Source organism: Tetrahymena thermophila (genome assembly GCF_000189635.1).
Source record: "Tetrahymena thermophila SB210 genomic scaffold scf_8254470, whole genome shotgun sequence".
Classification (NCBI taxonomy): domain Eukaryota; phylum Ciliophora; class Oligohymenophorea; order Hymenostomatida; family Tetrahymenidae; genus Tetrahymena; species Tetrahymena thermophila.
Genome location: NW_002476246.1, coordinates 352,119 through 365,865, shown reverse-complemented (window position 1 = coordinate 365,865; position 13,747 = coordinate 352,119). Strand labels below are relative to the sequence as shown.

General features: G+C 20.9%; 2 protein-coding genes across 2 annotated transcripts; both read right to left on the bottom strand. All coding sequences in view use genetic code 6, as the record gives it.

Moving 5' to 3' along the window:
- Nucleotides 1-2,022: 2,022 nt before the first annotated feature.
- On the bottom strand, nucleotides 2,023-2,688 carry TTHERM_000629759 (hypothetical protein; the record flags this gene model as incomplete). Its single annotated transcript, XM_012799410.1, has 3 exons — nucleotides 2,023-2,053; nucleotides 2,107-2,496; nucleotides 2,549-2,688. 3 exons carry the CDS (start codon nucleotides 2,686-2,688, stop codon nucleotides 2,023-2,025), a joined length of 561 nt encoding a protein of 186 aa, XP_012654864.1.
- A 176-nt stretch (nucleotides 2,689-2,864) lies between these two features.
- On the bottom strand, nucleotides 2,865-6,880 carry TTHERM_00629770 (transmembrane protein, putative; the record flags this gene model as incomplete). Its single annotated transcript, XM_001022716.2, has 7 exons — nucleotides 2,865-3,109; nucleotides 3,303-3,384; nucleotides 3,437-3,523; nucleotides 3,575-4,516; nucleotides 4,612-5,467; nucleotides 5,521-5,989; nucleotides 6,040-6,880. 7 exons carry the CDS (start codon nucleotides 6,878-6,880, stop codon nucleotides 2,865-2,867), a joined length of 3,522 nt encoding a protein of 1,173 aa, XP_001022716.2.
- Nucleotides 6,881-13,747: the final 6,867 nt, after the last annotated feature.

The following is a 13,747-nucleotide window of genomic DNA, read 5'->3' as shown; positions in this document are numbered from 1 at the left end:
GAAGTGTATTACTATAATCAAAATCAGTCAAAAAAACAGTGGCATTTATTTAGAAAGCATCTATTTTTTATGAGCCAATACAAAATAATTAGATGGTATTTTTAAAGTAAACAGCAACAAATAAAATTGATGGATTATTCTACTAGATCAAATTAATATAAATAGACATACTGTCTATGTTAAACTAAAACATTTAAAAGGTTTCTAGGTTAAAAATCACAAAATTGTATAAAGATTAGCATTAATAAGTTATTCCAAGATATTGATTGCTTATTTCTGCATTTATAATTTGCTGATTTAAATTTTTTTCAAAGATAAGTTTTTAATTATCAATTTGAATTAATCTAAATCCAATTTGAAATATAATAATTAATAATTTTCTTTCGTTATTATAAATAAGCTTCTATATCCCTCTCATTTTGTATGAACTACTATAATCAGCAAAACTGCTATATGTAATTTATTATTAAGAAGCATATTTTAATATCTAAATTTAATTATTAAATGCGATTACTAGTTATTAGTCAATATTTAATACCTGATAAATACCAATAGCAAAATTAATTTAATCTTGGTAATTTAGTGTAATTAATTATTTTGATAAATCTAGTAATATGTTAGTACTATTAAAATATAATTAGTAGATTTTTATATTATTACTAGATATTTAATAAAATAAGGCTGAGTTGTTTGGTAAAAATTTTAAATGGTTGAATACCATGTTATTTTAAGAATCAAACAAATATTTAACATTTTAGCTACTATTAGTGAGTTGTTAACTTAAGTTTGTACTAATGTCAATTATTTCATAACCTAAATAGTTAAATTATTTAAATTAGTTTATACAGCAAATTTTAATTAAAAGCTTAATTTTGTCATTTATTATGATAAACAACAAGAATATAAAAATCACCTTAATTTTTTTGAAAAATTAAAAAAATATTTTTTTGTACAAATTTAAAAATGGGTTTTTGTTTTAATAAAATTAAAAAATAATAGAGAAATTAATTAATATTTTTATGTAAAAATAAACAATAATATTTTTTTAATTATTAATTTAATGAAAAAATTTGAAAAAGAATAAATAAATTTATTACCTATTTTTGAAGCTAAAATAATTTAAGATTAGTTTTAAAAGATCTGATGCTCAATTATTTATTAAGTAGTTAATGAAAAATGAGGTTAATCCTAAATTATTATTTTTTAATAAAATTAAATAAGTAATTAATGTCTTATAAATCTAAATTACATATTCAAATAAGTATTGTTAACTTACTTGATCATAAGTTAAGTTAAAACAGATAATAGCTGATTGATAAATATCTTAAAATTAATTGACACTTCTTTAAAGAAATCTTATTTTTCCATTATATTCATAAGCCTTTAAAATCTAATTTACAGCAATTCCTTCAATTTTAATCATAGAAGTAGTATTTTATATATCTATTAAAAATAATTATAACCCATATAATACTACTGTTTTATTAATATTTACCATTTCATATACTGAAAATTTCTGCTCATACTAATTAATTATTTATTAGTATTACTGAGTATTTTCTAATAAAAAATCTCTCTTGATTAAGTTTATTTCTTATTTTATTATTTAAACTGAAACATTAGTTTGATTAGGGACAAAACATCCAAATTGATCTTAAATTCTATTTGGAGGTAGTTGTATAGACAAATTATAATCATTATTATTTGAAATATCTGATAAATTCAAATATTTATATTTAAATTAAACTAGTATCTCATTCTAAAAGGTATAATTAAATTACTACTTTTATTAAAAATTATAAACTTAAAAATTCAAATCTGATTTAGAATAGTAATTCTATTGAGAAAATCCATATCCTTACTGAGGCAGTTAAATCAGTATTTCAATACTCTTTGCTTCTAAATTAATTTTCTACACTACATTAGAAATTAAATAAATACTATCTTTGTCTAATATAGCTTATTAGTAATCGTTGAGTAATTATATTTGAGTAATAGGAACAAGACTTTAAAATGAAAAAATCACTACATTTGAATTTTATAGAGCTATTATCTATATTAAATATTATGATAAATATTTTGAAGTGATAAAATAATATATTTTACAATTTAATCACCATTTAGCATCTAATAATAGAAAATTTAGTTTATATCTTCTTATTCTACATTTCTTTTACTTGCTGCAAAGTTAATTGTGCTAAATTTTTTTAGGTGAAGGCAAAGCCTTTGATTTAAATCTGAATAATCAGGGCAATTTGTAGTGCATTTTCCATCTTCTTAGTTGTAATTGTAAAAATCATTTATTAAACATTCGCTTTTTTAGCAATACATTGAACTGTTTGTTATTTTCCATCCTTAGTTACATTAATAACACAGATTTAAATCAATATTACATTTTTCGCAATTATTTATTTGGCATTCAGAACATTGCTAAAAGTAATTTTGATAAAATTCTTTATTTTTACACTGTTTTACACATTTTTGAGTAGTTTATTCCTATGATCATTTATAAAATTTATTAATTTTTGTAATCATTAAATAAATATACATAAAAATACTATGTTTTGCAATCTAAACAAGTGTTTAAATCATCACAAGAATTACAATACTCTTGGCAGTCTCCACATTACTAAACAGATAAATCATAATATGAATTTTAATTTCTACACTATTGAATTAATTAAGCATAAATTGACTTAATTATTAGAATTTTGATTATGTATTTTATCATTTTCCTTATAAATTTAATTATTAATATCTTTCTTTTTGTTATTTACTACACAAAGCTAAGATAAAATATAAATGTATATAATATTAAAAATAATACAAAAATATATTTTTCATTCATTTATAAAATAAATAGATCATATTATGAATAAAAACAAATTTTTTAAATCATATTTTACAAATGTAAATATGATAATAAAGTTTTATAAAGTGATTAATAACTTTATATAATTCAATTCAATTAATAACTTTAAGTTGGAAAAATAAAGATCCAATAATATAAGTTTTTAAACTACATATTTTTGATATTTAAATCTGAAAATATACCAAAAATATGATTCTGGGTATGCCGACCCAAGCCAAAATTTTCTTCCAAAAAACCCTAAATTTTTTGATTTGAATAATTTAAAAGTAAAAAAATAAATGATCAAATTATTTGAAATAAATTATTAAATTTAAATATTTAATTTATTATTCATTTTTTTGAATTTTTTTATTTAATAATAATAATATGAATTAAAAAATTTTACAATTTTTATAATTAAAAAATTTATAAAATCATTTTTAATCATCACTTTAATCATTTTATGGAGTACTAAATGCTTTGAACAAACTTTTAGAAGCATTTTTATTTCCTTCGTTATATATTTATATATTCTATTTATACAAAAATGAATTAATCAAAATAAGGTAAAATAACATTAAATACGTTTGGTGAGTCTTGACTTGGAATTACATGAAAATTTGACATTTATATTAATTTTAATGATTCTGGTATAAGCTGGTTTTAACGAATCTAAATAAAAAAATGTTTAATTCTTTTTGTATAAATAAAAATATTAATTACATTTTCACCTAAGGTGTTAGAGCTGAAAAGTTTATTCGAAGAGTTCAAATAAGAAACACTTTTTTGATTCTTTTAGGTTATTGGATGATGTATTCTACTGTTTTCAGATTGCTAATGCAGAGTATAATTTTTATTGCTTTAAAAATTTTTGCTGGTAAAAATGTTTTATCTAAATGATATAATCACTTTTTTCCATAACTAGTGGATTCTAATTATTTTTGTTCTTCTAAAATTCAAGAAATTTAAAAGCTTTGGATATTTATTTTTTATTTAGAAAAGGAATTTCTTAAATTTGTTAGAACAAGAATCTGCTTCATCTATTTAAATGTAAATATACCCAACAAATATGAAGATAGCCAGCTTAATTGTTGTAATATTTATGTATATTATGAAAATCAGTCCAATCATCTTGTAAATAGATAACTTTGAATTATCACTAATTATTAGTTAGAGTAATGCAAATGTGTATAAAAGTTTGAAAATAAGTCTTTTTTCTGTTTGAAATTGTTTAATATTTTTATGTGGCTAAGCCTTTTAAAGTATATAATAGTAAAAAATAATTGTCAAAAGTATTAAGGACACTTAAGTTTGTTAATTAATATTTAAGTTAATTATTGACATTAGAATAAATTTATGGAATATTTTGAAAATTTCCCAGTATAAAAATTTATTTTTATATCCGTCGTATAATACTCCATAAGCTAACAGATTCTCAATTCTCTGACCCTTTGGGTTATGATGGTCATCAAGTTTTTGAAACGATTTTAGGTTAAAAAATATCTTCAATGGTATTAAAAAACACCAAATTGTGATTAATGGAATTGTTATTGTAAAGGTATATAGATTGTGGTAATGTGTGTAGCATTACTGACTATAGTCTGATATCAAATAATAATCACTTCCAATTTATGTGCAAAAAACTCCTTGAATAAGCATTTTAGACTTTTTAAATAAAAATTTAATTTGTTTTGTTGTTTAGAATTGTTTTATTTATTTTTTAAAAATTGTTAAAAAAAAATGAAAATAAAATAAATTACTAATGAAGGCTGATAGAATAAGTAAATAAAAATAAAAGTCATTTTTGCAATATTAGGTATTTAAGCAAATGATTTTTTGAGGTCTTTATGCTGCTTAATAGATATTAGAATTAGAGATAAATTTATTAAAAAGTAAATAGCAACCATACTAACTACTTATGTAACAATCCTATTTAACCAGACTGGATATTTATCACTCATTTTAAATAAGCAATCAAATGAAGTTACTGTTAATTGTAAAGGATCTCCAAACAAATTTAAAGAGACATTTAAAAAGTTTGGAACTGTGATGTTAAATGACATAGCACAAGATAAAATTTGTAAATAATTAATGAATATTTTAAACCATAGAGAAAAATCTTTCCCTTGAGAACTAGATTTACTTGTGATGAAGAGATCTATTTTCTTAAATATTATGAGTTTATACATGATTATTTTACTTTTTATCATGCTATGATGACTGTAAGCAATATACAAAAAGTACAAAGCAAAATATATACTAAAGTACAAATACTATTCTATCCATTCGCTACAGACATAGCAGTTTTAGCCTTTCAATCCATACTAGTATTTCCAAACACTTGCTTTGCTATCACAACTATTACAAAGTGGTCCTACAAATCCCTCAATGCAGCCATTTTTGCTACTTGGGTTGTCAGAAGAACAGCTGTTTAAAATACATTAATAAATTTAATCTGATGAGTTATTTTCTCTCCAGTAACCATCTTTGAGTATTATTTAACTTCCTTAACAAAATTTAGCTGAATCTGGACAAGAAATACATTGTATACTATTAATATCTTTTTACATATCAGGAATTTTTAGTGAGTATCTGCCCTAAACACACTGGTTGCACCTTTTAAAAATAAATCAATCGATTTTTTTAAATTTTAGAAATTAAAAAATTACTAAATGAAATTTTCCTTTTCTTAAATAGTTTCTCCCTTAATGCAATCTCTGTATTATAATTCAAGAGCTAAATAAAGCTACTTATCTTATTGTATTTAGTTTGATATAATATAGATTTTTTGATTTTAAGAAACCTTGTATATTGACTGGAAATTTAATTAAAATAAGCCTATAGATTGATTTAATTATGCATTTACTCCTTATTAAATAATAATTTAGCTATTATTTTAAAAATATAACTGTAAAGAAAATTCTTTTCTTAAGCTATTTAAACTTGGTGATTCTATAAAGTTAAAAGGATTCCCTTCTTCGTCTATAAAATTTAAATACAACGGCTAATCTAAATAATTACCACTAGAAATATTTTAAACTTTATATTATTAAACTATTTTAAGCTTATCTGCACTAGGTTTTTTTGAAATTCCGATCCAAAAAGGGATTGAGCCAATATTTTAACCATAAAATGTAGCTATTAATAAAATTAAAAAAATTAATTTATAATTTATAATAAAAATCTACCTTTATTTTTTTCAAAGTAAATTTGATTTTTTTAAAGAATTTATTCTTTAAAAAATTCTTAGTTTGTTATGGAATAATAAACAGATCCTCCAATATCTGCCTAATTTAATGAGAAGTTAGAATTTTAAAAAGCAATTAAAGACGAAGATTCAAAATAGATAGCACCACCTTAAGATTTTAATGCATGGTTGCTTGAAAAATAACTCTAAGTTATGTTAATTCCACATTATTGCAAAAAATAAATTGCTCCACCAGAATCTAAAATGGATTAGTTTTCAATAAATTAAGTCATAAAAATCTCAAAAATTGCTTGCTATTTTGATTAAAAAGAATAAATTGCGCCGGCAGGTCCTTAAGATATGCAATTTTTGAAAAGACTTTGTTAAATTTTTGTTATGTTTGTATTTTAAAGCTTAATAGCTCCACCTTAAAAATGCAACAACTAGTTTTATGAATTTTTCTATTGCATATTATTAGAAAGGTTTATAAATTAGCAGTTTTTAATCTATATAAAATCTCCTTCTATAACATTAAGGGCGCAGGGATAAGCTGTAGAATTTACGTTAGTAAAATTGGAATTTGTAATTATTAGTTCACCTTGTAAGAAATTTATGATGCTTCCTCCAGATAAACTTATATTATCAAATCTAGATTTATCAATTCTAGCTTTTTCTAAAGGATTTAACTGTATCAGAGAATTATTATCTGATATCTCTGAAAAAGTTACAAACTGCAGCAATGATTAAATAGAAGTTATTTAAAGTATTTGATCTCCATTACCAGAAAATACAAAGTTTTTGGCATCTAAATAAATAATTTCAATATTATTTAAGAAATACATTTACGTTTTATCTATTTAGTAATGATCAGCATAGACCAAACAAATGTCTTCGAATTATTAAAAATAGCAGTTTTAAATATTTACATTTTGGCATCCTTAGAAGCTAAATAGAGAAGTAGGATTATTATTTTTATTTTATTACTTAATTAAACTATTCCCTAGCTAAAGGTCTCTTTAACGAGATGTAGTAAAAAATTTGCTTATTTATGTAGCATTTAAATAGATTATTTATACTTAATCTACTTTGATTAAAGAGAAGATGCTCCCTTTATTTAATTTGATATTTTTAAGAACAGAGTTTTAAATTAAAATGTTTTCACATTCTTTGAACTCAAAAAGATTTCCTATCAAATTTAAATTTATTAAATTTAAATTCTCTACTGTAAGATTTGAAACTTAATCAAATAAAAATAAATTTTAGCTTCTCATATCAAAGTTTTATATTGTTAGATTTTTTATATAAACGTTTGTTATATTTTTAATAATAAAATAGTGGTTATTCGTTATATTTGCTGGCTGATTACCAATTATGAATGAATCTAATATCAATGTATCAGTGTTGCTTATTTAAAGTGTTGTATTATTTTGAAATAAAAATTCAACATCATTAAAAACAAAAGTATTTAGACTGTTATTTGGATTGAGCTCAATGGTTGTTTCATTAGAAAAAACCAAAATTTTTATTTATTAAAATGCTAAATGATAAAATTAAGGTAGAATTATATTATTGTTTGAAAGATAAGCTACTCCTTTTCTTTACATCTAACCTTGTTTCTTCTCAAAATTATATTCAATAATTGAGTTTTTTTAGAAAATATTATAGAATATTTGAATTTTAATTAAATTAGAATAATCAGTGTCCATTTAAATAGTATATTTTGCTAGCTGTAAATACTAATAGTAGATTCTACTTTAAAGGTCTTAGTGCTATTTAATAAAAGTTAATTTTTATTATTATAAAATAAATTTGAATAAATTAAAAAAACTATTTTTTTTTATTAAATATTTTTTATATTATTATTAAAATTTTAAAGTCAAGAAACGAAAAAAAAAGCTAATCGTGATTTTAAATTAATAATTTTTTTACCTGATTTAAATTAGTGTAAATTTCCGAAGTCTATTTGTAATTAATATACATCTAATAGGTGTTAATATTATTTTATTAAACTTAGTAAGAAATGTCGAATAAATTTTAGCTAGAAAAGCATTTAAAATTTATTAAACTCAATATCTATTTTTATTTATCTGAGTAAACTAATTCGGTGTAGTAAATCATGGGGTTGTTCAAATTTTAATATGACTCTAACAGAAAAGAATATTAAGCATTTAAATAAATTAAATGCATATCATTGTAAAGGATGATCATGTACATGTTTTCTACCACAAATTAAATATCTTTAATATTAGAATAAATAAACTAATTAACTTTGTAATAGTTTATTAAATTGAGAGTTTTTTTCTAAAAAACACTAACCTAAAAACTGCATATTACAAACAAATAATTCAAATCAGTCTTGAGCTTGAGATTATTTTAACATGAAACAGGTAAATTTCCTATCAGAGTATTAGAATTTATATAAAAGGCTTATATAGCAAGATTGGTAGCTATAACAATACAACTAGATTAGCTATATTAAAACACTGTAAAATCGAGAATATTTTAAGTTGCTTTATAAAATTGTGTTACTTATTTAATATTTTTAACATATGTGATAGGATCTAACTATAGGATAGTGATATATAGATTCTATGTCTAAACTATGATATACATTCCATAAAGTTTAATCTATTTATAATTTCAATTAAAAATATTTATAAACTTTAATTTAATTTATTAAATTTAGATATTATAAATAAATTAACCCATTTCTCTTGAAAAAAAATTTTCATATGTTCTAAAAATTAAATTTCTAAAATTTAGTATTTAGAAAGGGTTATTTTTATTTGGATATCTTGATTGAAAATAATAATTTACTTTGTTTAAATATTTTTAAACTTGTATTAGAGGAGAAATTTGAATTAAATCTACATTCAAAAATGCAACATTTCCTTAGTTATCAAGTAAAGCTAATATTTAATTACTCAATGCATAAAACTAGGTAACTTAAAACTAGATAACATCTTTAGTAGTGACTATCTCAAAATCCAAAGAAATTCTACTAAACTTTTTTATAGTATTGCTACTTTCTAAGCAAAATATACTTAAATCAAAATAAGACATGAGCTTGCAATTAAAAGACTAAGATAAATATTTAATTTAAATGTTATTTATGAAATCATAAACAATTAATTCTTGGTATGAAATAATTGCTAATAATGTACTCGAAGTTAAATTAAACAACTAAACGTCAAATTTGGTTGCAAACTAAGAGCCCTATAATTTAAATTAAAACAAAATTTATTAAGTGCTGCTATTATGAACATTAACAACACCTGAATTATATCTATAAAATAGAATTAATTTCTAGTCATAATAATATAAAAAATTGCTATTGTAACTATTTAGATAATTATTATGTAAGTTAGAAAACAAATTTGTCCAAAGATCAAATATTTAAACTTATAAGTTGCTGATTATAACCAAAGAGCCTGACGAAGAAGCATAAAAAACTGTAGATGAAATACCATAATTTTGATAGTCAAGGCTTCCTAAATACATTAAAGTTGAATACTAAAATAAATTTAGCCTATCTTATGACATAATTATAATAATGTCAAGATCATTTTCTTAAATAATATATCTTGGATTTTATCTTATAGCCTGCTATTAAAATTGTATCCCATAAAGAGGCACATTTTAAATTTGACAGTTTGCATAGTCAACTACACTCAAAGTACTTTAGTTCATTGTTACAAATTTCTATTAAAAAAATATACTTTAATAAATAAATTTTATTTTTCTTAATATATTTTGAATTATTTTTATTTAATTCAACAAAAATAAATAGTTTTAAAAATATTTAAAAATTATATAAAATTAAATTTTTATTTTCATAAAAAAATAAAAAATAGCTAAAATAAAAAGTGTGTTAAGGTATTAAAAATAAAATAAAAAAATAATAATTTATAAATAAAATAAAATTTTACAGAATCCCTTATTATGTGTAATTACTATTAACTACTTGAGAAGGTGAACTAGCAGTTTTAAACTAAATCTAAATCATAAATTATTAAAACGTTTCTACTTTTTTCTGCTTTATTATCACTGAAAAATTATATAATAAACTTGTTTTAATTATTATAAAATGTTAGTTATGGAAGATAAAGTTAAAGAAACTAATCATTATATTTTTGGTATTTTAGTATTTAATATTAATTATTATCTAATATTTATATTAAGCTATAAGATACTTTTAAAAAGATTATAATTATGTCATCTTATTAAAGTAATTTGTAATTATCGAGTTAGTTGTAATAGATAATGTCTTGAAATTAAAGCTGACAAATTTATTATGTGTAATAATTAAATAAGTATGAAATCTATGAAGATTGTGTCTTTTAAGTAATAACTATACTATTCTTTGATTTAATTACAGCTTCATTAATAAGTATGTGCTAGTCATCTATTAAAAATAAGTTTAATTTTTATTTTTTATAATCACTTCTATGAAATAGAATTTATTTATTTTAGTCAGAGGAGATGAATACATCTATTTATGAAATGTAAATTACTTAAGTTTAATCAACAAATGTATATTTTATGTTAAATTAAAGATCCACAACAACATACTTATTATCATTAATTATTCCTAGCAATTATCTTTTGCTAATTAATGAGACAAATAGAAAACTATTCAGGTTAATAGGAATATCTATTTATTAAAATTGATAAAAATATATTAATTTATATATTATTTATTTTAATAAATTATTACCATTTATTATTTATTCGTTGGTTCTAAAATCAAAGAATTGAATTTATTTTTAATAGACTAAAATAACTCTTGATTTCAATTAAACTACTTTTGAATTTATTATAAAATCTAATAAAGAAAATTATAAGTATTTTTAACCTAAAAAATATGTATCAATAACATTTGCAGCTTGGTATAATGCCAATTAATTTTATTTTATTTGGATGTAGTTATTTTCTGTAGAAGCTTACAATAAAAGTTATTCTATTTATTAGTTGTAAACATCAAGTAAAAAAATTTGCTATTTTATAAAAATAAATATAAATTAAATTAAAATATTTGATAATGAAAAAAAAAAATTCTTAGTTGTACCATTAGATTAAATTTTTCCTAAAAATTAATAAATGAAAAATAATTTTGATGGGGGGGGGGGGGGTGGCATGAGAACAAAAGTTTAAAAAAATTTTTTTTTAAATTAAGTAATTTACTTTCTAAATATTTTAGATTATTGAGTAGGTTTTATTTTAAAACTAAAGAAGATTATTATTCATAAAAACAGCAGAAAGAGGGAATTGTAAATTAACACTAGAAAGATCAGTAAAGTTATATAGCATATATTACGAATTTTACGAAGCGATAAAACTATTATCATTTGAGGCTATCATAAAAGTTTGTTGTAACTCTTAAAACTTCAAAGTTTTTAAATCAAAAACTTATAAATTTGTTACACCAAGAGAAAAAAATTGTGTTAATACCACTTTTAAGTATTTTTTGCTTAATGATTTAATTATGCTTTTAATGCTAGTGTCTAAAAGATTACTTGCAATTATGGCTTGATTAACTCTTTTGAGTTAACTATATAATACAAATTTATTTGAACCATTACAATACAGAGTGATAATAGCTAGATCTTTATTAATAACTAGAAAATTATTTATATTAACAAAATAATCTTTATAGGTGAGAGAAGAGCTTTGTTAGTTATAGATTAAAATAATTGTAAAATAATCAATAGTATTAAAGTATATATAACTTTCAAACACCTAAACTATTTTATCTTTATCAAAATTTATTATTTTAGCACCTGCTTATATCTAAAACATATCTATTTTCTATTCAGAAATGCAAAATAGTAAAGATTAATATTAGTAATGGACAGCTAAATACATGACTGCAGAGTTTACTTCTTTTAGTAAATTAATATAGAGATTGGTACTTTAAATCTCAAATTGATACATCTAAGTATTATCAGTATCAACAAGGAGAAAGTTAAATATAGTTTATACTTGGTAAACAATCGCTATATATTAACCGCAAATCTCAGAATTTGTTATCTATAATTATAAATTTTTTTCAAATACTTATTATTATCCTTGCAATTACTAAATTCTAAATCCAGTTTAAAATATTATGGCTATTGTGTTTCTCTCCTATGAATAAAGTATATTTTAGATACCTCCCATATAGTAAGCATCATTTTGATCCATAAAGCTACTATATTTTATGTTTTGAAATGTTTATTACTATTAAAATGCAACTACCCACAATTAATTTTTATAAGCAACTATAATTTTTTTGTCATCTAACTTTCTGATTTATTTTCTATTGATTTAAATATTTGCTTAGTCTTAAGGATCTAGTTAAAGAGATAAATTATCATTATCATACCAAAAATCAGTAATATTAAAATTGACTTTCTGTATATTTAAAGTATTGTCAAATACATAATACACTAGTGTTTGGTTTTAAGAAATAAATATCAAGTGATTGACTAACTGATTATTTGAATTATTCAGAGGAAAAAATATATTTTCATTATTTTATGTAACTTTTTCACTTATTTATCCACTTATATTTACTGTTTCGTAGCCTAATTCAAATAAATTTATTTTAAGTAATGTTAAATAGAAATTAAATTTAAAAAAGAAATAAAAAGATATTTTGTTATTGTTTTAATAAATTCAAGATATTTTAAAAGATATTAAAATGTCATTATTAATTATTTGCTTAAAATTCAAAATAATTATAAGAATTTATCTCTGATTAAAAGCAAATAAAAAATATCAATATAATTAAATTAATGTAATTAAAATTATTAAAATATAAAAAAAACAAGGCTAAAATTTGATATTCATACCTTCCTGTGATGAAAGGATGATAGTATTAAAATTATTTATAATTACATGATCTATAATTTAAGAAGTCATTTTAACAAAATGAGGTTATTCCTTTTTTGAATAAATAAAAACTAAATATTTTTAAAATAACCAATTTATTTATTTACATATTAAAAAGTGTAGATATTAGAAGTTTAATTAAGCGTAAGGTTTGCACAGATAATTGCTGATTAATAAATATCATCATCATAGTAATCTGCTTTTATTAAAATTAATCTGGCTTTTTGGTCATATTCAAAGCAATCTAAAATTTACATTTATAAATCTACTTATTTTACTTTGTATATAAATGTTGTATTATTCCAATCAATAAACCAAATTTAATTTTTATTATCTACAAAAACAGTTTTGTTAGTGTTTTTTAAATCAAAATATTTCTTTATTTTTGGATTCATATCTTAAGATTAAACTTACCCTATAAGACTATCACTTAGAATATTCTTCTAAATTAGATTTAATTATTATTTTGTAATTTACAATTCAAATTTGTTAAGTTAAAATATATAGCATCCTAATTTGTCTTTAATTGGAGGAGGAGGAGGTAGTTATGGAGGTAAAGGTGATTAAGAATTATTAGATTATTTTGGAACTTATGGTGGAAATGGAATAGAAGGAGGTGGTGGAGGTGGAGGAGGTAGAGGAATTTAATTAAATTAGTAAGGAACAAAATCAAGATAAATTTTTGATGTAATATTAAATATCATAACGCTTGAAGTTTCCAAATTGATAATATTCATGTTTTGATTGTAATAGCAATATACAAAAGAATCAGAGAAGACAAACAATTCGCAGGTGGGTGTTTAGTAAACAATAGAAATTTCAGATAACTCTAAATC